The following is a 26,154-nucleotide window of genomic DNA, read 5'->3' on the forward strand; positions in this document are numbered from 1 at the left end:
AGGACCCTGGCTACCTGCAGTATGCCTCCTCACCACGACTACCAACAAAGGGCCATTGCAAATTGGATATGCAAGCCCTGGGGAAATGCTACAGACGGTTCTCTTTTGAGGCAATAATGGAAAGAAAAGAAAAAAAAAAAAAAGTGGATGTTTGTTCGCATTGCTAATTTTATTTACTTCCTCTACTGTCATTAATGAAATAGCTTGGGGGAGTGTAGTATAGATAGTTTATACTCTTGTGACAAGAACATTTAATAGCAATAAATAATGTGAGTTTAGTCAAACCTCCTCCATCCCTGTTGGAATTGTTTTTTTGTTTGTTGTTTGTTTTTAATCCCATAGTCGCACAACAACAAAATGTTACCTACTGATGACCATAATGTGGTTACACATCGACTAAGTAGAGAACATTGGCTCAAAAATATATAGTATATCTCTCCGCTTTCATCCGCTTTACTTGATTAATAATTGTTGAGAGCCTACAGGCTGCAAGTAGTCCTTTGTTTACCTAACAAAGTGATGGATTAAAACCATGTATTTTGTGTTAAATACTCACAGGGTTTAGAATGACTGCTTGAGGGGATTGAGGAACTAAATTTTAATCACAAATAGAAAATTATTCATTTATTCATCCGTTTAAACATTCCATGCTCAGATTTTTTGTTTTAATTTATTTCATTTCACTTTTCCATGGGGTAGTTGTCAGGCAGATCTTAGAGGTCAAGGATGCCTGTGCCTGCAGGCCATTGGTTAATATTAATGACCATAAGCCAATTGGAGCTCATCAATAGGTCAGAGGTTATCATGGGTCTGCAGATGCAGGAAGTAAATGTAATTAAAGATACATCATGTTGTCGATTGCAGGGAACATGTCTTTCCCACTCTTTTCCTAATGTCTTTGTGGAGCTGTCTTTCTCTATGTTGGACTGTCGCTAATGTACGTGTTTGTTTGTTTCTTGTCTTAATGGCTTATAGTTTTCATGGATTTTCAACAAGTGATAGAAAATTCTTCTTTCTTTTTATTCTATTGCTGTCTTGTTTTGTGCAAGCACTGCTGCAACCAGATGCTTATCTGTAAGCAGGCAACATACACAGTTAAGGAAAGAAAAGGCATGGCAACAATAATCAAAGAGTGAATAGAGTGAAGCAAGCCCAAATTACAGGTGATTGATAGTTTAGTAAGTGGCTTTGGTCTTCCTCTTCCATTACATCCAAGGATTTTTCAAAGGAAATCTGTTGAGTTCTCTGTTACTAATAACATCATGGCTTCCCGCAGCAGACTGCCTGCCATATTACACATTACATATAACATGAAGCTGCTTCAGTGTCCATCCTTTTCCACTCCATCTAGATGTTTGAAGGAAAGCTTGTTATCAATGGTTTTGCGTGAATGCATTGAGAATGATTTCCAATTATTTCTGTATGGATCCCGTTCCCTTACAGTCTGACTATAGGGAGAAAAAAATGCTACTCTGGCAAATAACTGCACCCTCAAAAAATTGGTAATTTGATAGCCAGCTTGTCACAAATAATTAAACTCTGCTGTTCAGAATAATGTTGAATTCTCATGTTGCCAATTTAGCCCTTTATGGTAATTTATAGACAGTATAGCCATCAGAGATGATGGCAAATGCCTTTTTGGTTCAGGGGTTATCATTGAAACTGTATTTCAACATCAAAACCGCATAAATTTCAATAGGAATGTCAAATATGTACTCTGGAGATACATGGTTTACTGACGGACAGTTAGCCTTGGAGTTCCGACTGCTGTCAATACAAACAGAATACATAGAACCAATCGATACATCTATTCCCACACCCTACTGGCTATGATTAATCCAATAAGCCAGTGGGTCAATAATCAATAGCTAATGATTGGTAGCAGAGACTGCTAATTGGCTCAATGAATCCATGGGGAAAGACCTCAGCCTCTTTTTGTGCTTTGCTGAATCACATAGTCTTTCAAAGGCATATATCAACAGTGGGAAAATGTCTGTGAATCACAAACGAGTGTTTTTAGATGATGGATCAAGATGTTATTGGAGGTTCATGAATGTTAGACTAAAATGCAATGTCTGTGTTTTTGTTTGTTTGTAATTTATATGGTTTGTTTTCCCTAAGAGATTCGTCTGGAATAAAGACTGTTGATGCTCCTTTATTGAATTATTATTAACTAAAATGAAAACATGTTATGTAGGGTGAGTTGTACAACAATACTGTAGATTCATTTTATGTTTGTTCTCTGTGATGGCATTATTTTTGTTTTAATGTTAACTGCTATGGAGAGACGGTCAAAGGGTCAACAAGTTAAACAGAAGTTTAGTGTTAAGTGCATCTCAACACCAGTTGTTTTAAACAATGGTTTGACAAAAGCTTTGATATGTGGTTTAACAAAAGGCTCTCTCTGTCTCTCCTCTAGGGTCCCAGGTGTAACCATTGCCACAGATATAATCTGCGGTTTTCCTGGTGAGACAGATGAAGACTTCCAAGAGACAGTAGACTTGGTGAAGCACTACCAATTCCCCAGTCTTTTCATCAACCAGTTCTACCCCAGACCGGGTACACCTGCCGCCAAGATGGAGCAAGTACCTGCACATGTGGTGAGTGTGGACAATGAGTCACAGAAGCCTTAACTATTACTAATCTACTAATGTATCAGGTTGGGCTGAATTTTTCAGCTCATGTAACTGTTATGATGTTGCCACATAGGCAGCAAACCTCACTTAATCTTTATGTGCAATTTACAAAACACAGTATGTTTTTCAGAGCAAGGCCTCGAACACACAATAACTTAAGTACCTTTAGTGCAAGACTGAATTGGGTTTTGTGATCTCACATCATGCAGCAAAGCAGGAAACTCAACGTTTTCCACGCACAGGATATACATGCACACATGGCGAGTGACTTCTGGCTCTCATCCAGTAAAAATGCTTCTCCTTTTATATGTCTTTTTTTTTTTTTTTTAAATTGCCATTCCAAAACAACAGCAACACTCTATGGTGCAGAGGAGAAAAAAGCTACAATATTTTTGCTAAGTCGGGAATAGCAGTTTGAAAGCAAAAATATTTAAAAATGTAAGTTTACCAGATGACAGCTTGAACTATAACCAGGTTGTCTGCCGGGTCTTCATGGGTATTGAAAGTTGATAAATCAATTACTTATGGCCCTAAACACCACTTTTCATGGTATGAAATTTTGTATATGTATATTTGTCTAATGGGGTTTTATGTATATTATACATATACAATGAGCAACTCTAAGTAGTGATGAGGTCTTAAAACGTATGGACAGGGCCTTTGAAAAGGTCTTAAAGGGAATTAAAATTAGACTTCAGGATTCCTGCATATACCTTGATAACAGAAGCTGTGCTATTGGCAGTTATACATAGTAATTGTAGGTAAAGATATTTCTACTGCGTGAATGTGTGCATACACTGTACTGTAAGTGCACACATAGATTTACATAAGTGTGTATTTAGGAAACACAGGCCGGCCTCCTGTCACCTGAAAATGTAAAAGCACGCTCTAGTTCTGTCATGAGTTCTGTGTAAGTTTTAATATTACTAATCCTGAAAGACATTTGTGTGGCTGTATTAATGTGAGTTGGGGGGGTAGGGTGGGGACAAAAAAATCCAAAACATAAGTCCTAAAGCAAAATTAGTGTTAGAGGTATTTTTCCCTTGAATTCAACACAAGACAAAGGTTTCTTCAAGTCATTATCTTAAGTACGGTAGTAAAGTAGAGCTGCAGCAAATGATTATTTTCATTATCGATTGATCTGAGCATTATCTTCTTGATAAATTGATTAATTGTTTGGTCTACAAAATGTCAATAAATAGTAAAAATGCCCTTCCCAGTCTCTCAAAGTCCAATGTGATGTATTTAAATGTCCAAAACAGATGATAAACACAAACGCAGTAAAAAAAAAAAGTCTATATTTGAGAGGTGAAAACAACTTTTCCTACTATTTTTCATGAAAAATTACCATTTATTAAACATCAAAATAGTTGGTGATTACTTTTCTGTTGATCATCTAATGGATTAATCGACTAATTGTTGCAGCTCTAGAGCACAGTAACTGCAACACATTGTCTCATGATGGTTGCCGCTCCATTTGGACCTCTTATTGTGCTCATCATAACCACACAGCTTCTGACACATACACACTCTCTTCCTCTCTCTCAATCCGCTGCCAAATGAAACAATTAGCAGCTTAGGAAGCCATAATTGTTAGGTAAGGTTTGTGTTAGAGAGAGACAGAGTAAGCAAGACAGAAGCTCATATCCATCAGCAGCTCCGGCATTTTCTTGACCTTTTGCCTCATGGGTTTCAAAGCTACATCATTGTTTGAGCCACAGGCATCTTTAATATAAATGTAAAATGTAAATTAACAGCAATGTTGCTTGTGAACACGGATACTCTAACTAGTTCCCAGGCCCATGCACAGTTGCTTTCTTGGATTATTACTTAGATCCATTTTGTACATTTTTAAAGATGTTTGTGTCCAACACAATGCAACAGTTCTCACATTATTGAATCTTAACCAGGGCATGCATGCTACTTGACCCTGACATGTTTTTCTTTAACCTTTCTTCTTCAGATTGACCGCTTACATTATGCTCTACCCTATACCATGTTATATCTTTTCTTGCATTTGCACACTCTCACTTTTTACCATCAAAGTGTTGACACATCTCTTTCAAGTGGAGCGTCTTCATAAGTCATTCTCTTTTTCCCTCGTCCCTCCTATCTCCCTTCATTCTCTGAGGAGAAGCTGAGTGTGTCTTAGAGGGATCAATCCCCAGACAACCGCATCACTGCTTTTCTTCTTCATACGTTTTTCCCCTCTCCTTTCTTTCTCCTCCATCTGTCTCATCCCACTTTTATTGTCAGCGGTTGGATGTCAGCACACGTCTATCCAAGGCTTCTTTGATTGTCAGTGTGGCATATTGCTGGTTCCTGTGGAAACCTCTTCTTGCCAAATCAGCCTTTTTGTTTCGATAGTTCATTTTTTTGTTTATTTAATGTCTCTGAGGTTTCTCCTTAATTGTCGATTAAGCTTTAAAAATTGTCTGGAAAAAAAAAAAAAACAAGCGACAAAGGGGTGACTTGCTTTATTCCACAATTCTGTGTAGTTTTTCTAAATTGCCTAAAATAAGATCACACATCACAATATCCATTTTCACTGGTCGTCTAAATGTTTAAATTCAAGTTAATCGTGACTATATTTGTGCTTGACTGAGAGCATTAAAAGGTGAAAGAGAGTGTCAGAGTAATATGTTAGGGTCCCTGTAACCAGGACACCTGCTTCGGTGGTTAAAGCTGCCCACAACATCGCATCATCAGTCAGCGTGCACCTGTTCTTACACACATACACACACACACAGACCTACAGACAGATACACACACACAGCGAGCGGTGGCAGCTAGGCGACGTCTAGGCCATGTAGGGTCAGTCATTAATAAAGTGCACCAGATGGTTTGTCTGGAACACAACTGTGTTGAAAAGCCACAGGAGGGATGGATGGAGAGCTAGATGGAGTAGGAAGCAGATAGAAGGAGGCCTGAGAGAGAAAGAGAGGGAAAATGCAAGGAAGGAAGAAGGGAGGATAGGAAGAGAAGCTGAAAGGGAGATGGATGGAGGGAACAAAGTGAGACAGAGAGGAACCGCTACAGGGACACATTGTGGCATCTGAAAGGGAACCATCCCCCCTTAGAGATCTGTCTAGCCACTGTGAGTGCTTGCCTAATAAATGCTGATAAACAGCTGATGTGGTTGAGGATGTCAATTTTACCATTTGGCTGTGGTGAAGATGGGGGTATTTGTCTGTGGTTTACATTAACCTTATAGATGTAGCATACTTTGCCCTTTAAAAGCAAGTGCCCGTATTTATCTCTTAGGTGAGGCAAGTTTATATATATGTAGCACAGTCTTACACATCAGCAAGTTAAAGTGCTTTACAAGTGAGCTGATTCAAGAATCACAGAAAAATACAAATAAAACAGTTAAAAGACCCCATTAAAAAGGAAGAGCACATAACATCAGCTGAAAGAACAGAGTTAATTCAATCAGAAAACAAAAGGCTTTTTTTATAAGTTAGGACACACATGACAGTTTGCCTTTTCCACTATTTGCATCACTAATATGGGAGGCGAAGCAGATTTTCAGACTCAGATTGTAGTACCAACACACTGTTTTCAGTGATTTAGTGTCCCTCAATTTACTGTACCTCACAGGACAGATGGATCTAAGGCTGCATTCACACCAAATCAGGCGTTGTGGCTATTAGCCACAGGGTTGTGCGCTGGTGTGGGAGTGTCACTTAAATGGCCCATTTGTGGGGGAGTGGAGGTTGAAAAGAAAGCCATATCGCCCCGTCTCAGCAACCGTTTATTTGTCCTCGGACTGTTTGTGTTGGCTCAGAAGATGTAGAGATGTCCTTTGGATTGTTATGACCATGGTGTCTTTACTGCCACGAACAACACATGGGTGCACACATGAACAGAGCCAGGGCTGTTCTTTGGAGGATTGTACACACAAGCTGTTAATACATAATTACTTTTACTCACTTTATTGATGGAAAGAGGTTGTATTGCATGTTTCAGTGGGCCGTGAGCATCTTTTGGTGTGATCGCTGGTTATAGGATTGCAGTCCGCCCCAGTCTGGACTCACTACCCACACTCAAATGAACAGGAGGAGTGGCATTTTCGCTGCAACACCTGATTTGGTGTGAATGGAGTGTAAGGGGTTTGGAGAGTAAATGCAGATTCAGGTTATTGCACCACTGGACCATGTCTAGAGATGAGCATTTGGTAGGAAGTGGTTAGGCATGTCCACAGGATCTAGTGTTTTGACAGCAGTGGACATTCTGTTTGATGAGCTGGTTAATTGAACTGTCAATACACCCCATTCCCTAGAATACAGAGAGTCACACTCTGTCACAAGTATTGAATTGTGAACGAGTGTGTGTTCAGGGTAATGGGGAGAGATAGATAATGAGAATTGAAGGAGGTTTGTTTAAGGAAGGTTCCCACGTGCCTTTCTGGTCCTGGAAATCATGTTGGAAATGAGGGGACGAAAGAATAAAAGTCCTTTTCTTTGTTTCACTTAAACATTATTTCTTATTGGATTAAAGATTATTATCAGACCAGTCAGTACCAAAGCCAAATGATTAACTCATTTAAGTAACACTGGCTCCTTGTAGATTAAGATCAGGTGACTGAACATTCGGTTGCATTATTAATGTGTTATAGAAAATCACCTTAAATATAGAAATTGAGTTTGGCTGAAAGGGTAATTGTCAGTATGTAGACATGACAAAGAGCAGACTCGTGTGAGTCAGTCAGTATTGCAGAATTGTTTTTCCACATTTCATCCCTTGTTACTTGAGCACCTAGTTGGCTGGTGAAGTAGCGGCAACGAACTTGTCCTAAAAGTCATAAAAACCTACACTAGTAGTACTACTGTAATATTTGGTCATATACTGACTGATACTTAAAAAACGTTACGAGAAGCAGTCTGATTTGCAGCCTTTACAAAAACAAATATTTAAATAGAAAAACAAAGACAGATTTGTCTCAGTAAAGTCAGTGAGTGAAGAAGAGAAACCCCACAGAGCTGGAGAGGGTCCAGCTGCGACGGGGTCCAGGTGTTTCGAGGTATCTGTAGGTCTAACTTATTACCTATTGTAATAGATGATATATGAGAGAATGCAGGATGGAGGGGAGAGCAGAGGCAGATGGAACGAATAGGAGACCACAGGGATGGAGGGAGAGAAGGGAGCATGTTGAGAATAAAAGGGATGTGAGTGCTATTAGCTTGGATCTCCATAATCATCCCCAGGTGACTAGAACTTAGCCTTGATAAATGGACTTGCAGAGTGCAGGCTGTGAGTGTGTAATGTGTGTGTTGGGATGTGTATTGGTATGCAAGGAGGAGTTGAGAATGAGCAGCTGCTGGAGCGAAAGGGAGGAAAAAAAAGTGATAGAGAAGGAGATTAGCTATTCTAGCGGGACAGTGTTTTTAATTTCCCCAGGTTGTAATTGGTTAAGAACTCCATTACCCACAAGGCACCAGTGTGGCAGCTGTCAAAGTAAAACAGCTGGCCAGCCACTAGTAGCTCCATCTCCTTGCCTCACTATCATTTATCTACGCCTGGACACACACAAACACTTGCCTAGACAGAGAGACACACACACGGATACTTTCTCACCTCTGTGTCTCTAATGCAGACACTTATTCTCTTACACACGTATCAGGGGAGATAATAACACTTGACTAAAGGCAGTCTAACAGGTATTAAGGTTGAGCTAATGGTTAAGTTGCTGTCTGGGGCCAGGTAGGCCTGCACTTGATTAATGAGGACCTAGTTCACTAATAATGGAAGGGATAACACATTGCGTTTTAATGATCAGAGTTTTTGCTTGCCACATTCAAATGCACTTTCTTTTACCTGAATAGGTCACCAGTGTGCTATTTACTCTAGAGTTTTAACTTGCTGGAGGAAAGTGACAGTAACAATGTTCTTCTTTGTGTAAAAAATAAGGGTGTCTTTTAGGCGCAAGTATAAGAGTGTAGCACATATGTGTAAATTGGATCAAAGAGGAACCTTGCTAATCAGTGAAGGGAGAATTAGTTGGTGCTGCAGAAGTGTTAACAACGAATAAATTAATGGGGGTTTTTTTCTTTTTGAATAGAAATCTACAAGAATCAATCAATTTATCAATATAAAAGATAAAAACAGCACATCAATAAATAATGTAAATAATTATAACCGCTTAAGTGCAGTAAAGTCTACTTAAAACTTTACTGCACTTACCAGGCAGGTAACGTTATGTTGTGTTTTTCCTCATGTATGCTGATTCTTTCCAGAGTTATCCTCATCGTCTTTCTCTCGGCTGCTTGCCATCTGCCTGCCGCTGTTTGCAGTGACACAGACTTTCAAAATACAAGTGTATCCTAAAGATGACGATGTGGATCTATGTTTTCACTTTGCATCGATGACATTTGATCGTTGATCATTTGATTGATAAATCGATCCAGACCGATGGATCGTTACACCCATGCTAGTTAAAAAGAACATGTATCAGATCTGACACAAGTCGACAGAGCTGGAACATGTTATGTCCAGTGACCTCTGTCGAGAGAGAAAAGCCGCACGCACACACACACACACACACACAAAGCATTGCCATTGTGACCACTCTCGTTGCTATGCTTCAGGAGTGTTAACATTCACAGACACACACACACACATATACGCCGTGGGTGTAGGCTCTATAGCACTAACATCTGTCTGTCATTAGGGAAAGACAAACTGGCACATACTGGTGAGCCTGAAGCTCACACAGTACAGGCTAAGGCAAGATCACTGTTACCTTGCCCCACAACACACTCGCATATAGGCCACAGTGATATACATGTACTTGTTCATGTTGACACACAGCAACACACATGCACAGGGCAAGCTCACACACATACACACATTTCTACTGTCTCATACCAGAGAGTCATACATTAAGCATTTGCCCTGAAACATTTAACCAAGAGCAATTAGCATTTCATCGTACATAAGTTCATGGACAGTTTCAGATTCCTTTTAGTCTTTTTGTTCTTTTTATGCTGGTGGTTTTATGTAAAACATTATTTTTAAGAAGCTGCAAGGCTGAAGAAAATTATTTCCTTAGTCTTTATATTGTATCTATTCAGGTAGTGTCATTAACTTTAAAGAATCATAGCTCAGTCAGGGTCAATGCACTAAATATCTCGCCTCAGAGCTTCACAGCATTGTGCACATACTTTACATAAAATAGTTTTATGTTGAACAGCAGTGTTTTTATGAAGCGTGCAATTTTTTTTTTTTTTTTTTTTGTGTGTGTGTTATTGGCAGCAGAGTGTGCACTCCTGTCTACAACGCTCCTGCATGTGTTTGGAGCCTGTGTATGAATACAAGTGTATACATCCATGTAATGTCACTTCCCGTTAGACGCAGCATCCGTCTCTGGTGGCAGCAACAGATGGACGTAATGGTAACAACCATCGTTCATCATCACCACGGTGACAGGTTCACACACACACACACACACACACAAACACACACACAATGGCTTTGCATTGCTGGGTTGTCACTAACACAATCCGAGTGGCATGCTAGATTAACTTCTCTGGTTGATGAACCACACACACATACCTGTATACCAACACTCTGTTGTGCAGCACACTAATGAAGCTCTTAGATTTAAGGATACAATGGAAAAGGAAAGGCAACACTGATTTCCTGAGAGGTGGCATGACTTCCTGAACCACTGACATTTAACAGGGTGGTCTTAAATTGTGTAAATGCGTCATTCAGGGTGCGAAATTAACTTCTCTGGCTCTATGGCTAGTGAATTTTCTGAATTACCAGCCACCCAATAGGTTGCCATTGTTTTCTGTGTTGTTTTGTCTTGTTTTTTACGAGCGAGTGAAATAAATCTACTAGCCACTTGCGTATTTAACCAGCGTTTGGCTAGTCAGTGGTGCTAATTTCGTACCCTGGCTGCACTGTTTTTTGGGGTTTTAGGTCTTAATTAGAGGGAGCAATATAAATTTGTATGTGTTTTAATCGAGTAGGATTTTTTTTATGGAAACAATGTTTAAAATGAGACAAAATCTATGATTTTCTTGATGCTGAACTAATGGAAATTGAGGGCATCTTAATATTTGTATAGTTGAAATTACTGTAATCCAGGTTGACAAATCCTACCTGGCAAATGAAGTGCAGACTTCAATAAAATACACATCTCCTTCTCCCCAGTGAAGGCTTCTGCTAGTCACTTACTGATTAGTTTCACAGGTCCAACTTGGGGTGACAATTTTGCTCAAGGGCACCCCAGCAGCAGCTGTTGTGGGATAATGAGAACCTTTGAATCGCTTCCCATAAGCCAGCCCAAATGTCCACCTCCTAACTTTGTATAGGTAGCATTATCAATTAAGAAAACCACAAAACGCTTGGATCTCCCTTCATTCTTGTTATGGTAGGAGATAAAAAGTGGATCTCTTTCTTCCACCATTTTGTGTGTGTCCTTTCATCTGTTTTGCTCTACCTGTCTCCGTTTGCTTTTCTCCTCCAGTTGACTCCTTCCTTCTGTTTCCATGCTGGTGTTGGAATCACCTTGTGTTCGGCATGTTTTCACACCTTTGTCCTTTTTGTACAGCATGTGTCTGTGTGAGCCAACGTGGGAGCTCATGCTGGTACGTGTGTCTGTGGTGTGTGTGTTTTCATAGCCATGTGTGCACGTGTGTGTGTGTGCAACTGAACTGGATAAATTCTGCTGGGAGCTCATTGGGGGTTGAGAAATCCTTACCTGCGGTTACTTCTGTCTCAGAGTTACACACACACACACACGCACGCACACACAGTTGAGCATCACCAAATACAGAGTGATGGTGAGAGTGATGAGGGGATGGAAGGAGGAGAGAGAATGTTGTTGAGGAGCAATGATGAGAGAATTGCTCTCACCTAAGGTGCTTCAGGCAGAGAGAGAATGTGGAGGGACAGACTTATAAGGGGGAGGATGGGTGAGAGAGTGGAGACAGAATGATTAGTATGAGTTTTTCCTCACTGGAGAAAAACACAGGGAGCGAGGGAGAGGTAGAGCCCCGAGGTGTCATGGAAAGGCAAAGAAAACGAGAGCAAAGAGGATTGTGAGATTCTGGAGAGCCTTTTGGCAGAGAGAGTGAGAGGGAATCGGGTGAAAACAAGAAAAAGAGAGTGTGGTCGACAGACAGGGCCAATGATTACAGGATTGTATGGATCACGAGAGCCCAGGGTGAACAGAGAATGAGTAAGGGATGGGTAGAAGTGGAGAGGAAAAGAAGTGATGGGATACACAGATGGAAGAAATGAAGAGCAGGGCAAGGAGTGATGAGAGGTGCAGTGATGAAAGGAAGGACCTCACTGGAGACAGAAAACCACAGAAAAAGTCAAAGAGGTCATTGGCCGAGGGCAAGGAGTACAATCGTCCGCCTTCAAACACTTCTACCCTAATACCTTTATTTCACCTCTCTTCCCTTGTCTTTGCTGCGTTTATTTTTCTTGACACTTTTTCTGTTTTCCACTCTCCAAATGACTCATTTTTGTGATGTGTAAACAAGAGTTTCACCTTGGATTTAGTCGACCAGTCTAAAAGTAAGAAAACACTCAGATTACATTAGACATGATTGCATACATCAAGCTATAAGAGCCATTTGAAACTTTTCTTCGCATTTTTCAATATTCATTTATTCATCCATTTTCCGTAACCGCTATCCTGTTAAGGGTCGGGGTGGGGCTGGAGCCTATCCCACCTAACACTGGGCAAGAGGCGGGGTACACCCTGGACAGGTCGCCAGACTATCGCAGGGCTCACACATAGGGACAGACAACCATTCACGCTCACATTCACACCTATGGCCAATTAAGAGTCACCAATTAACCTGCATGTCTTTGGACCTTGGGGAGGAAGCTGGAGTACCTAGAGAAAACCCACGCTGACACGGGGAGAACATGCAAAAAGAAGGGCTTCCCCACCCTGGAGTTCGAACCCCCCACGAGGGGTTTGAACCAGAAACCCTTTTGCTGTGAGGCGACAGTGTTAACCATTGCACCACCTTGACAACAACTCAATTAAACTAACACACGTCTAGGCTTCTTACGATCTCCATCGCACTCAAAAGCAGCTCTCTTGTTCAGCCCAGAGTCAGATATCCAGCCAGTGCATGTGTGAGGCTGTCCTCAGACATATTTTCCATATTGTACATCTGCTGACAGCTGCGGACTTGCATCAGTCGCACAGATGTGCACGCAGTTACATTGATTGAGTCTGAGAGTGCTTGTGTGTGTGACACAGACAGAGAGCGATAGAGGGAGAGCCGACGAGGATCAGTGCTGACAATTGGTCTCACATACCGATCCAAACGCTTTCCTCTGGGTGTCCTAATACCAGTGGGCTTAACCTACTACATTTCTAGTCAACTAAAGAATGTAGCAACCTTTAAACGACTAGTCGACTAATCAGGCACATCTCTGATCCTTTTCACTCCTCTGGGAACAGCCTGTCATGTTATTACATGTTAACTTTTGAAACTATGTCCATCTTTGTTAACTTGACCATACATCTGTACATATTCATAGATTTTTCCTCCTCTGCATCCGTCCTCCTCGTCTCCACATCCTCAAGCTGCATTTGACAGTCATGCTATAATGATGCCTGTGTGTGATAGCAGAGTGACTTGTAGATCGTCTGCTGCATATGTACAGATCTGGCCTAAGGACATTGAATCCAGACCTTTACATACGCTGAAAAGGCAGAGGAAGGGAAGAGGAGACAGCGTGGCAATGAATGCATACTCCCTTTAGCTACAGTAGCATATACATATATCCTTCCCCCTTAGCCAGACACGGCCTAATCAGCGAGCTAATTAGCACTCTTTGTAACTGCATCGGCCTCATGTAACTGATTGCATTAACAACTGCCACACATCAAACAGTCATGTCTCACGGTTGTGCATCTCATTACACATTAAGGACATGCAAGGTTAAGGCCAGACTTTGAGCAGGAATAAAATGAGAAAACGAGAGATAAATTTGTGCCACAGCTGGTGGGCAAATAAATGTATTTTTTCTCCTCTGTTCATTCCATATTTTATGGATTTAATGAATTACTGTAGGCGTTGTTCGTAGTGATTTTTTCCCGTCTATTCAAGTGACCTAATAAGTTAACATGAGTGAAACTGTACTGTGCGTCCATATTTATACCATATTTCATTTTATCCATCTACAAGACAAGCAGAAGAGGATGAGGAAATGCTAGGCAACAATATTTTATGTTCAGATCATGAGGGTTGTAGGGACTGAATGAAAAATAAGAAGTATAAAGCATTTAAATCTCTATCAGTGTTACTGACAAGTGATTAATTTGTCCCTTGTACAGTACATTAACACAACTGCCTAAAAGTAGACAAGGTAGACATACTGAGAAAATGCAGAGAATAACTTTTCAGGGAGTTGTACAGAGCATTTTATCGTTTCACAATCTTGGATATTAATGAACAAGTACTCAAGTCCAATTTAGTTGAACAGTGTAAAAATGGGCTTCACGCAGGGGCATCGTTTCAGCAAAAGCTAAGGTATGGCAATATGATATGACGTCACAGAGCTACTGATGATGGAGTTTCAAAAATATGAACTTATATAAAACTTCACTTTGGTCTTTGACCTGTCAGAAGTACATACTATGCTATTGAAAACTGTTTCAAAGGACATGAAGCTGTTTCTCATATTCATAATACCTCATGTCTGCATGTAATGCACGACTTGGTGAGAGCAGTGAAAACATCGTGTAATGCACGACTTGGTGAGAGCAGTGAAAACATCGGACCTATTTCGGCGCATATTTCAGCAGCACGGACAGCGAGCGGACGTTTAATTATCATTAGTCATGTGTTTAACTTCACAGAAAATAAAGAAAATAAATTAATTACAAGCTCATTTCTAGAAGATAACCAAGGGGTCCAGTGTATGAAACACAGTAAAACAAAGGCCAATTTGGTACAATACTGTATAGGCAAATTTATTGGAGTGTCTCCAGAGACTGAAAATACAAGCTTAACATGCCGACATGAAGAAAAACACCCCACATACACCCCTCAGACAGGCTTCAGGACATCATTTAGACAGGCTGTCTACAGCAGCAGAGCAAAATGCTTGTACAACACACAGATAACGCACATAACTCATAACTTGCGGAGGAGCGAAGTGGCAAACAATTTGATTCAATAACACTCGTGACTTAAGTGCAATACAATGAAAACAACCAGCCAGTGCGCCTTGGACTATCTAACATATCACATAATACATCCATGACACAAGTAAGATGACTACAGAACCTCTCTCTTTTTTTTTTCTCCCGATTCCAAGGTATGGCAGCTGCCATACCTCGCCATACCTAAATGAAGCCTATGGCTTCACAAATCAATAACAATCATACAAACAAAATAAAAAACATTGAAATTGTCATATTCAAAGGGGTGTAACGATACATCGATCTGAATATATATACGTATATATATATATATATATATAGTATGGATGGATAGGTGGGTGGGTGGATAGATAGATAGATAGATTGATAGATTGATAGATAGATAGATTGAGTCCGTCCTCACATTGTGCAGGTGTCAGACGGTGTATAGATGCTGCTACTCGCTGTATGTGCTTATGCCCCACCCCACACACATTCTCATTGACCAATTAATATGGTGCTGGTAATTTATATTATTGTGGCGTATTTATTTTGAATACAGTCCATCTGATGTTCGTTGTATGTTTTTCACCGTTTCATCAATACTACAAATGCAACTGTAGCCAGTATCTCACTATCACTATCCTCATTCATATTTTAAGAAGCTACAAATTATATTCAGCCACAAAATAAGCCTGAAAAGCTGCAACCAAAGTGGAGGTATAGTGAGTTGTTGCATAGAGATGATACATCGTCTCATCTAGTTGCATTGGTGTGAACTGGGAGGGTTTTAGAACATTGCAGAACGGTGCGTTGCAAGTAGTTGCACGTTTTAACTCGACTCGTCGCGAATCTTTAGTCTGAACTGGGCATAAGAAGCACCTTGATTTTGAAATTCCCATGGCACATCTGTGTCAGCATTTCTGTCCAAATGCATGTCCTTTCTAAAGCCTGGCGTAGCACCAGGCTAACAATGTTGAGCAGCCAAGACAAAGAAAAGAAAATGGTATTGTGGCAGACTTTGTGATATCAGCCATAATCATATTGTTGTCCAGTGAATCGATGTAGTATTGTATCGTAATGAAACTTGTGATTTACATCCTCGTCATGTCAAAGAGCAAAGGTTGAGTAGTTTGCGTAGAGGGGACATCACCTATGAATGGGGCATTTTTTCCCTATTTAGATGAATTGGTTTTAATGTAACTATATTTTACTATCAACAATTGAATCTTAATTCAGTGATAATCTAGCCCCAGCTTCATGTATTGGTCTTTTTAGCTGTACTATACATACATTAAATGAGTGGCTTTTAAACTTTAAATTTATTTTTTGTCTTTTTTTATTGTCTACAGAAGAAGCAGAGGACTAAAGTGCTGTCACAACTCTTCCACTCCTACAACCCCTACGACCACGAGGTAAGACATCTCTCAGTGTTAATTCCTGGTTTATGTTTCTGTATTTGTCTACCTGCCTGTTTCACTTTTGGTCTTTTATTTCTTTTTTATATGCATCTGCCCATTTCTTAATGGGAAGAGCTCTTACTATTGAGCCTCATTCACCTACAGACCGGAAGTCTTCACTTGACATCACAAATAGTTGTAGGTCACCATCATCATATTGTCTTTATAGCTGTGATGAGTTTGTTGTCTCCACAAGATGGACACCTCTTGTCAGCAATCTAGTGAATGAGGACAGCTCGAGTGTTTGCTCCTGATTACATTGTGAGTGAGTGAGTGAGTGAGCGTGTGTGTGTGTGTGTGTGTGTGTGTGTGTGTGTGGGAGAGAGAATGAATTTTGAAGTTGAAGATAAATCTCCTCAACTCTATGTGTATATATTTGTGTGTATGGGCTCATACATTATGAGGTTAACATCTGACAGCAGACTGAACATGCCTCTCTTCAGGCATGCTTATGATGATGAGACCCTTGTGACAGCAGTGTGTGTGTCTGTGTGTGTGTGCTGAGTTCTTATACAAAGATGTCCTTCTGAAAGTGACAGGCCCATGACAACAGCTGTCACCGCGTTTTCCACCGTCATGAAAAAGAAAAATTGTATTTTGACATATGAGACTATCATGGGTCCTGGTGTAAGGCTGCTCACAGCAAAATATATTTCCCACTTAGTCGTTTTTTGGTGTGGTCATGTAAGTAACAGTGGGCAATGAGAATATTTTTGCCCAGCGTCTAAGCAGTGGTGTGAACAGTAGCGATAACTTGCTGATCTTGACGAGAAATAAAGCTAGATGGTGTACAAGGAAGGCAGCGACCTGTACTGCAGAGTGAATGTTGTGAGCATGTTGGTGATTGAAGCCATCCTTGCAGTTGTTCCACTGTCATTTAGCAAAGCTTTAGCTTGGCCAACTTCTTTTTCAGAGTTTATACCTTTAGAGGAGTTTGTGCCTGTGGTGTGTTGTCATATGTTACGCAGTAATTAAAAGGATATGAGAGAGATCACGCTTTCATTGTGGCAGGCATGGATCTTTGCCTCACACACACACACACACGCACGCACGCACGCGCACACACACACACACACACACACACACACACACACACACACACACACACACACACATCACAGTGATATTAGCAGTGCCTAAGATCACAAATAGAGAATGTGTATTGAGCAAAGTTAGGGGAGAATATCTTTATAAGACAATAACACGTTTGCATCTAAATCAGACACTTAGCATTTGTGAACATGCGTTCTCCTCAAGAATGATTCCCGGAAGAATTGATAAACCAACTGTGAGAACATGAACTGCGCTGAACCTGCTTTGCTGAGCTTCTCCATCTCACAAATACATGTGAACATTTTGTTCTCTTACACCCTTTTGCCACGCACAAAACGCTGATCGATGAAGGATTCGATTGTTCATGTCCCACAAGGCCCAAGGCAGAGTCCAGGAAGTTAGCTGAAGTATGTCCCTGAATGTTGCACATTACAAACCACTTTAAAACCCTTGAAAGGCAATTGCATAGAGCCACCTAAAATTCCCAGCATGTTACACACAGCAGATCCGTTTTTTTTATTAATCCTGGCGCCAGATCCACTTGTCCACTTGTCCAGAGTATACAGGGTGCAGACTGTTTCATTCTCAAAAGACAGATTTTGTGTGAAGCACCAATTTAGAGGCACTGTATCATCTTGCTAGTTCTCACACATCTTGATTCACTCTGAGCCAGCGTGTAGCACGAGATCCTCAGGGACCAAGCCCCTGTCCATTCCAAAGTTAAGGCCAAAGATGAAACATGGCTGCAGTCAGAACCCTAGACCATGTGAAACGATGTCTCTCAGTAGACAGTATTAGAAATCTGTACATATCAACAGTGAATATATCTTTTTCTTTCAAATTTCTACATTAATTTGTAGTGATATTTCCTCCATATGTATCTAGTGCCTTGCCTTGTGTTTGTTTTTCATGCTGTTATTGCTAACAGCTATGTTGAAATATAAACTACAAATTAAGTGGATAAAAAAATGCCACTGATAAAAACGATTACTCTGCTCTGATACACAGCGTTTATTGCTGCTGCATAACATCATATGTGTTTAATCCCCAGCGGAGCAAAATGTCAGCTACCTTACTGATAACCTTGCATATTTCACTGTATTTTGTGGATAGAATGTGTCAAAAGTAATCCCGTCCTATTACATGGTATCTGATTGGCCTCATACATAAATATTTTTAATATGTCAAGCAAGTTTCTTGTAAATCTCCCAAGCCGCACAACTTACAGCCCTGTTCCTGTAGGTCTTATTCCTTTCTCCATAGATTGTGTCGATGTGCAAATAAATCCCTTTGCATTACAAACCCAGATAGCCGTGAGATATGATTTAATGATAATAAATCTAATGTCAAGCATGCTTCCTCCCAGATCAGCCACGTTTCTGCCTGTCCTTGCCCATGTCCATACACTGTGGAAATGCTGAGGCAAATCAGCTTGTATTAAGCCCATATAGCCGTTAGATAGAAATAAATGAAGTCTGATAATGTCCCTATTTTACGTCAAATTCCCTTGGGTGTCTGGCCTTTCAGTTTAAGGTTTATATAAGGATATTATGTGTTTACTAACACATCCATGTGTGTGTGTGTGTGTGTGTGTGTGTGTGTGTGTGTGCGTGTGTGCGAAGGAGAGAGAGATAAAAAGGGAGGAAAAGAGAGCACACAGATTTAGAGGGAAGGGAGAAATTGGTGTCTTTAAAGTCATTATTGTAAATACGCATCCTCCTATAGGTACGAAAAGGTCATTAATAAAGACTGAGTCAGGGTGGGGGGTGGGGGTTAGTGAGGCTTTATTGTTCCATAGCTCCAGGCTACCGACCAAATGAAGCAATGTTTTTAAATGAACTAATTGTTTTTTTTTATTTTGTTTTGTTTTGTTGTAGCAAGCTTTTTTCTTAATCTCCCGTGGCGAGCTCTGAATCACAATGAAAAGGGCTACATATTTTTTTTTTCTGTTTTCTCTTTCTTTCTTTCTTCCTTTCTGTCCTCCATCTTCTTTTCGTTCACTTTGTCTCTGTATATTAAATGGCATTGTAACAATAAGTATGTCTGAGGTAGATGTTTCCATGTGTGTTCATTTACATGAAGATAATTGTATAGAGACAGAAGTGTGTGTGTGTGTGTGTGTTTGTGTGTGTGTGTGTGTGTGTGTGTGTGTGTGTGTGTGTGTGTGTGTGTGTGCATGCGTGCGTGATGATTAATGTGAAATATCCTATAGCCAGATGGTCCTGAACAAGGCCCATCCATCAGCAATGAAAAGACCAGTGGGCAGAAAGCTGGCAGAGCACTTTGTCTAGGGCCAGTGCCCTGCACCGGACACACACACACACACTCTCAGACACTACACACACAGACTCTCTAAGGCCTTGACTGAGTAACCCACTGAGCCATGTTGGAGCCTTGTGTTTTGTTTTGGATTACAGGTTCTTTCTTGTTTTTTCTCTTCCTTTTTTTTTTTGCCTGCGTCCCACATGAGAGGTGGTGCCTCACCGTTAAAACAAGTCTGGTATGTTTTTGACATGTACAGGTCTGCAACCTTTTTCGGTCCCAAGACAGAGTTTAAGTCTTAGATATTTGAATTTTGTACCATTGTGGCGCATGCTTTGTACTCCTAGTTTCTCAGTAGAAAACTGTAAGCATGTACTATACTGGTAACCAGTATCAGGGACCAGATGTCTATTGATTCGTTAGATTTGTACGTTATAATGTAGCTGATATGTTGAGGCTTTATGTTTCTGTAGGTTTCAACAATGTCGTGGTTAATGTGAGGTTATGTTAAGGCACAAAAACACTTTAGGAAAACATCATGTTTTGGCTTAAAATACCCGGTGTTGGTGGCACAATCGGCACAGGAAATGTCGCCAATTTCTCCCTAAAAAAACACCCGCTTTCGTTGTTTGTTGGTCTTGAACAGTGGTCTGCAGTGGCGTGCAGTTTGGCAGCTGTCTCCCCTCCACCTCCTAACGACAAAGTCAGCTAATTGGGAGATTTTAAGATAGAGAAAGCATTGTGTATCTCACCTACAGGCCTCTGCTGTGCCTGTTCTCTGTATTCACAGTACAAGTTATTCTGTTTTTATTCATCCATAAGATCCGATGAGAGGGATGATACACAGCACTGGCATGCTTGTCTTGCTATTGTTTGTACAGAGTGACCACATTTTATTCCCCTGTGCAAATGTGTGCATGTGTGTGTAGACAGGAAAAAGTGTCTGAACACACCACGCACACAAAGACTCTCCCTTTGCTGCATCACCATGTCATGTGGTCCAAAGTTTTGCTCCCTCAGGGTTTTGCTCTTCCAGGTTGAGGTTGTGAAACTCCCATCACGCTTTAGTCATTCTCTGCAAACTTAACGTGTGCGTGTGTGTGTGAGTGTCCATGCATTCAGCTGTTTCTGGCAGAGCTAATAAAGCCCCCCTCCCCTCCCTCCCCTCACCCCGCACTGTCGTAGTCTCCGGAGAACGTGCACACAGACACATACATACATTCTCCATGCTGTGTTCATAGGCCTGAATGACAGGGGTGACAGTTTTCCTTGCGGCAAGAGAGGAGGGACAAGCTGTCAACATGGCCCGTTGCACCTGCCCAGCCACACAAGACACACAGAGAGAGAAAACTGAAAGTTGGAAATAGAGTGGGAGGTGGAGGTAGCTAAATGAAAGGCTGATAATGAAAGACTAACAAGAGAAAGACCGCATTTGCAGAGAATAAAACACTTAATTATACTCAATAAACTTTCCCCCTTCAGTTATTCTGAAATCCCAGTTTGCCTCATAGAAGTTGACGTAATTATTTATGATTTGAAGAAAAGAAAAAAAAAATGTTAATTAGTCTAACAATTCTCTTTCTCTCCCCAACAGATCACTTTTTTTCATATTTTCCACACGTTGCTAAACTGAACAATTAGTATTCAGCTTTTTTCCCTTTTGGCAATTTTAATTACTTTTATTTTGTAGAATGAGTTTTTTTAAGCTGCTGTTGTTTTGCATTGTTGTGAGAAGCTAACCTCCATCTTTGTCGAACTTGACATTTGCTTGCCACACTTTTTTTCCCTCCTCTTCTGTTAATTAACTGACTATTTAGGGCAAGAGAAGCAGGGGGTGGGGGGGGGGGGGGGGGGGGAAGGAGACAGAAATATTGGTTATGGTGATTTATTTTCTTGCCACGCTCCCTTAACTTGTCTCTCCACCCATCTGTCTCTTTCTGTCTATGCTGTGAAAGCCATTTTTTGGCTCTGTCTGTCTCTAGGTTCAGCGTGGCTCTTAAATGTCTTAAATTATGTAAATGTAAGGCATAAAAGGTATTTAAAGTCTTAAGTAGTGTTAGCTGAGCTCTTTTGTCGCTACTGCACAAAGATGAATATGAGTTGATTATGGTGCTATTATTTTTATGCTGATAACTGCAACTACTGTGCCATCTCTAATTTGGTAATTATGATGGACTCCGCAATACATGGAAATGTTATCATTGTGGTTGTTTTGTTTGCTTGTTCATTTAGGATGCATTCTGGGAAAAAATGTTGCTGAATGAGATGTGTTTTTGAGAGCATTTCTCTTCCTGTCATTATCTCACCACATGACTTTACTGTATCTCTGTCAGTGCCATCATATTTAGATTCCGATATGACATGGTGGGGTCGATGTGTGCATGGGTTACATACCCACTGAAGTGAACTTTAATCACATTTTTTTCTAAGATGCTCAGTTGAGGAGTGGTAAAAAAGAATTAAGCACATTTTTCATAGCTGATGATGGAAGTAGATAAGGATTGAGCCATCTTGCTTCCTTCTCATTTCTGTTGAGACTTGCACATGCACAGTACAAAGATTGCACTCGCAATAAAATGGCGGCAGGTAAATACAAAGTTTATAAGCTGAAGTGCAAATGAGCATTTCAATCATCATGGAGTTTAGCTGGGTGGTGTTAGAGGATTTTGGCGAAGCTCCAAGTTTGTTTTGTGTAGTTTGCTGCAAGTTAAAAGCAAGACAGATGAAACCGGGTTGATTTTCAAAGGCCGGTCTACTTTATGAATAACCTGGAAATCCAGATCCCCCGCCCCTAGCAAATTCGAATTTGCTCTGCGCTGGGATCTGGCCCCGACCAGCAGAGCCAGTTGAATCTCCTATCGGACCAATCAGATCAGTCTATCTGACAGAGCCGGGCTCTGGGCGGGCGTAACATGATGAAGATGGGGCTGCGCCATAGGAGCGGCTGCCGAAGGACCACGTCCATTCAATTTAGTTTTGGAAGAAACTAGTGTTGTCACGATACCAAAATCTTTGTTTCGGTACCAATACCAATATGAATTTCGATACTTTTCGATACTCTTCCGTACTTTTGCTAAGGAAAAGTCCTTTTGGATACAAACCTTTAGAACAATAAATAGTAGGGGTGTAACGGTACCAAAAAAATCATGGTTCGGTAAGTACCTCGGTACGGACGTCACGGTTTGGTAACTCAAATGTTCCACCAAGTTTGTGTTGTCTCGTGTTGTCTCCCTTTGCGAGGCAGACTTTCTCTTGCAAGCACATACACACCACTTGCGCAATCTGTGCTCCAATAGGAACAAGAAAGGCGTTTGTGTGCATAATTGAGTAAAATAAATTAACTAAATTAATGAATTGAATCAATTTCAAAGTACCAGTATTTTCCAAATGCAGTATAGTACTGTTTGGAATACTCTAGTACCGCGGTACTATTTTAGTACCGGTATACCGTGCAACACTAGAAGAAACACTAAGCCAACTACACTTACCTTTTTCCTTGAGAGAGGAACAGAAGACTGCCCTAGAAGCTTTCGCTTTCAGGAAGGACGTTTTTGCCATTTTGCCGACGCGATACGGCAAAAGAATAATATATCAGTTAGCCCCACTGGTCGTCAAACAAATGTGCAATGAATACATCACCTTTGTTTTTTGTTGTGATTGGCCATTGTGCTATCCAATTGCCTGCAGTGGCATTTAATATGCCTCAGTTAGTGCCACCCCTTGGGTAGGAAGGGTGTATCATGAGGGCCAGACTCAAAATCTTTCTAGATTTGAGTCTGGATTTCCAGGCTACTTTATGAATTAACTTGACAATAAACTAGTTTCTGTTACTTGAAAACCACAGATACATTTAAAAAGGGGTTCATGAAAGATGACTTTGGGCAAACAGAATTCTGACCTATACTTGCCCAACTGGCCAAGTGAAAAAAAGGAGGAAAAAATCACATGGAGGTCAAACCCTGTCCAAGTTTCAATCATTGATGCATAAATAATGGGTATACTCGATAGACATGCAAACTTAATTTAAGGCCCTGTCTACACGCAGACAGATATTTTTCTAACTGGATGTTTTCCCAAAAGTTTTGGCCTAAACTGAGTTTTGGTCACTAAAACAGATTTTTTAGATCCCCTTCTAGGAGCAGATCTTCCAAAACTCTGGTTAGAGTGTATATGTATGGGCATGGAAAATGTAGAATTTTGGCAATGATAACATCATCTCCTCAATTAGTGCATGCCCATTGTTGCTTTGTGTAGTAAGCATGTGCTAAGAACAACAACAACAATGGTGGACTACTGGTTTGCTAACGTTTACATTGCTGCACCACTTCACAGTGACACCCAGTGTTTTTGCTCCAAGCATTTCAGCATTTGTGGTTTAAAGTCCACCAAAAACAAAGGTTTTGGATCAGACCCGGACGAATCAGCAGATGATTGGACACTTTCCAGAGTTGTTGATGAGGAATGGAAGGAAAACTTCTGCAAGTCCAGAGAATCACTTGTGTGTAGTCAGCTCCTTCATCCTTATATCAAATGGGAATCCATGGTGATGAGATTTCCAGTAGGTGTTTTGAAAAAGGATATGTCAGCCTGTACACTTTGCTACCTCTGTGACGAGATGAGACTGCTGAAGACTTGAGTATGGCTTTCGAGTATGGACAGAGATATTTCGTAAAATGAAGGTCATGTGACAGAACTATTTTCTTAAAAATAAAAACTAAACTGGATGCAGAGCAGATAAGGATTGCTCAAAATTTGAAACCTGCTTGCTCAATTCCAAAACAAACCAGCATTCTGGAGCAATGGGGATTTTTTTTTGCCAGCACATGGGAAATAACGGCCATCTGTTTTGACTCTTAAGCTCTAAACATGAGCTGTTGTGTAATGATATATGTGTTGTATCTCATTTTATACTATTTGTCTGTTAGAATCAGACTGATTGTTCACTTTTGTGGGATCTCTGGGCATTTTTTAACCAGTATTTTAATTAAAAGCAGCACTGGGGCCTGATGAGTGTCCAATGAATATTGAAAAGATCTCTCTATGACAGAGTTGACAGAAGACAGAAACAGGTCTTATAACGGAGAAATTCCTCCGTGCCTTTGGGCAGGCTAAGATATGTATAATATCATAGTGTGCAGAGTAATATTGCACCTCCTGTTTGATCAAAGGCAACACAAATGGAACAAATGGAATGAGACCTCTGTGTGTGCGTGTGTGTGTGTGTGTGTGTGTGTGTGTATGTGTGTGAACACTGATATTCCTCCCACATTCCGATGCTGCTTGCCAAAGACATGGTTTTCTTCTGCTACTGTACAGCAGAGCACTATAGCCATGCATACATGCTCTCAATCTGTCAAGGTTACACAACAGGGACTTGCACAACACACACACATGAATGGCCCCACAAAAAGTACAAACACACATGTGAGCCTCCATAATTACTTAGTCCATTTGGTGCCAAACAAACATTTGCCTTTGAAATATTCCCCGGCTCTTTATTTCCTAATTTATGCGACACCACAACATAGCTACATTGTATTCGTTCTGGAGACATACAGTACAGCATATAACTCTGCCAAGCATGGCAACCTGTCACATCCTTTTACTGAGCTGATACGTTGTTTTATGTTTCTGTGTGTTTATTACTATTTCACATGTGTTAAAGTAGGGTTTTTTGATCTCGCCCATCTTGAAACTTTCTCCTCAGCTTTACTTCTTCCAGATTCTGTCTGCAGACAGTCAGCACAGTTACAGATATCAGCCGTATATGTCAAGGGCTTATATAATGCGCAGCCACGACCAAGATAATCTGACTCCTACTGCTACTTTGTAGTGTACGTGAAGGCTGGTGTAGAACCCAGCACACATTTAGCAGCACCACAATGCTTAGGGCTTTTAAAAAACTGTTTGCGAATGATATGCTTAACCACCTCTGTATATGTCACAACACTGCGAAATCCACTCAACTGTCTATTGTGGAAGTGGCTGAAGTGTGGACCGTGATAAGTTTAAAATGCTGGATGTTCATTTTAAAGCATTAAATCCCTCTCTGCACCTATAGAAAGGAAAATGTGCAGCCAACACTTTCTGAAAAGGTGCCGAGTTCTCTAAATGAATGAGGCACTATTTGTGATGCAATTACGAAACAAAAAAATGCTGAACCTTAAGAAAACAAAAGCACCTGAGTGGAGTTGCTTTTCTGTGCAGAGGTAGACACTCCTGCCCAAACTAAAGGCTCTTCCATCTTCTACATAAATGATGTTATGTGGTGGTTCATTCTTTAATCTCTAAATAGTGTGTGTCTCTGTGTGTTGTACAACTGTGGAAACTAGATTGTTACTTTACATGGACATGAAAACAGCCATTTAACCTAGTCACATTAATGGAGGTTGCTGCTGAAAACATCATAGAGCACTCAAGTGAATCTTTCTCTCTGCCTTTCATAGGACCAAGGTTGTGTCGCCAAAATGGAAAAAGAGAAAGGATACTGTTGTTGAATATCTTCTGTGCCAGCCTAAGACAAATTTTAAGTTCACTTACTAAAACTGACTTGAATTGAGATGGGCTGGGAAAAAAAGAGTTTTTTTTTCAAGAAATCTAAATGGCTCAGTTGGCT

The 26,154-nt window shown here is 40.6% G+C and overlaps 1 protein-coding gene across 1 annotated transcript in view; it reads left to right on the top strand.

Moving 5' to 3' along the window:
• Nucleotides 1–26,154, top strand: part of cdkal1 (CDK5 regulatory subunit associated protein 1-like 1) — a 295,150-nt gene that overhangs the window by 207,876 nt on the left and 61,120 nt on the right. Inside the window, exons 11-12 of the mRNA XM_050045680.1 lie at nucleotides 2,420–2,600; nucleotides 16,116–16,178. Of these exons, the coding sequence (XP_049901637.1) occupies nucleotides 2,420–2,600; nucleotides 16,116–16,178 (244 nt within the window). The remainder of the gene's footprint in view (nucleotides 1–2,419; nucleotides 2,601–16,115; nucleotides 16,179–26,154) is intronic.

Source organism: Epinephelus moara, chromosome 6 (assembly GCF_006386435.1).
Source record: "Epinephelus moara isolate mb chromosome 6, YSFRI_EMoa_1.0, whole genome shotgun sequence".
Taxonomy (NCBI): Eukaryota; Metazoa; Chordata; class Actinopteri; order Perciformes; family Serranidae; genus Epinephelus; species Epinephelus moara.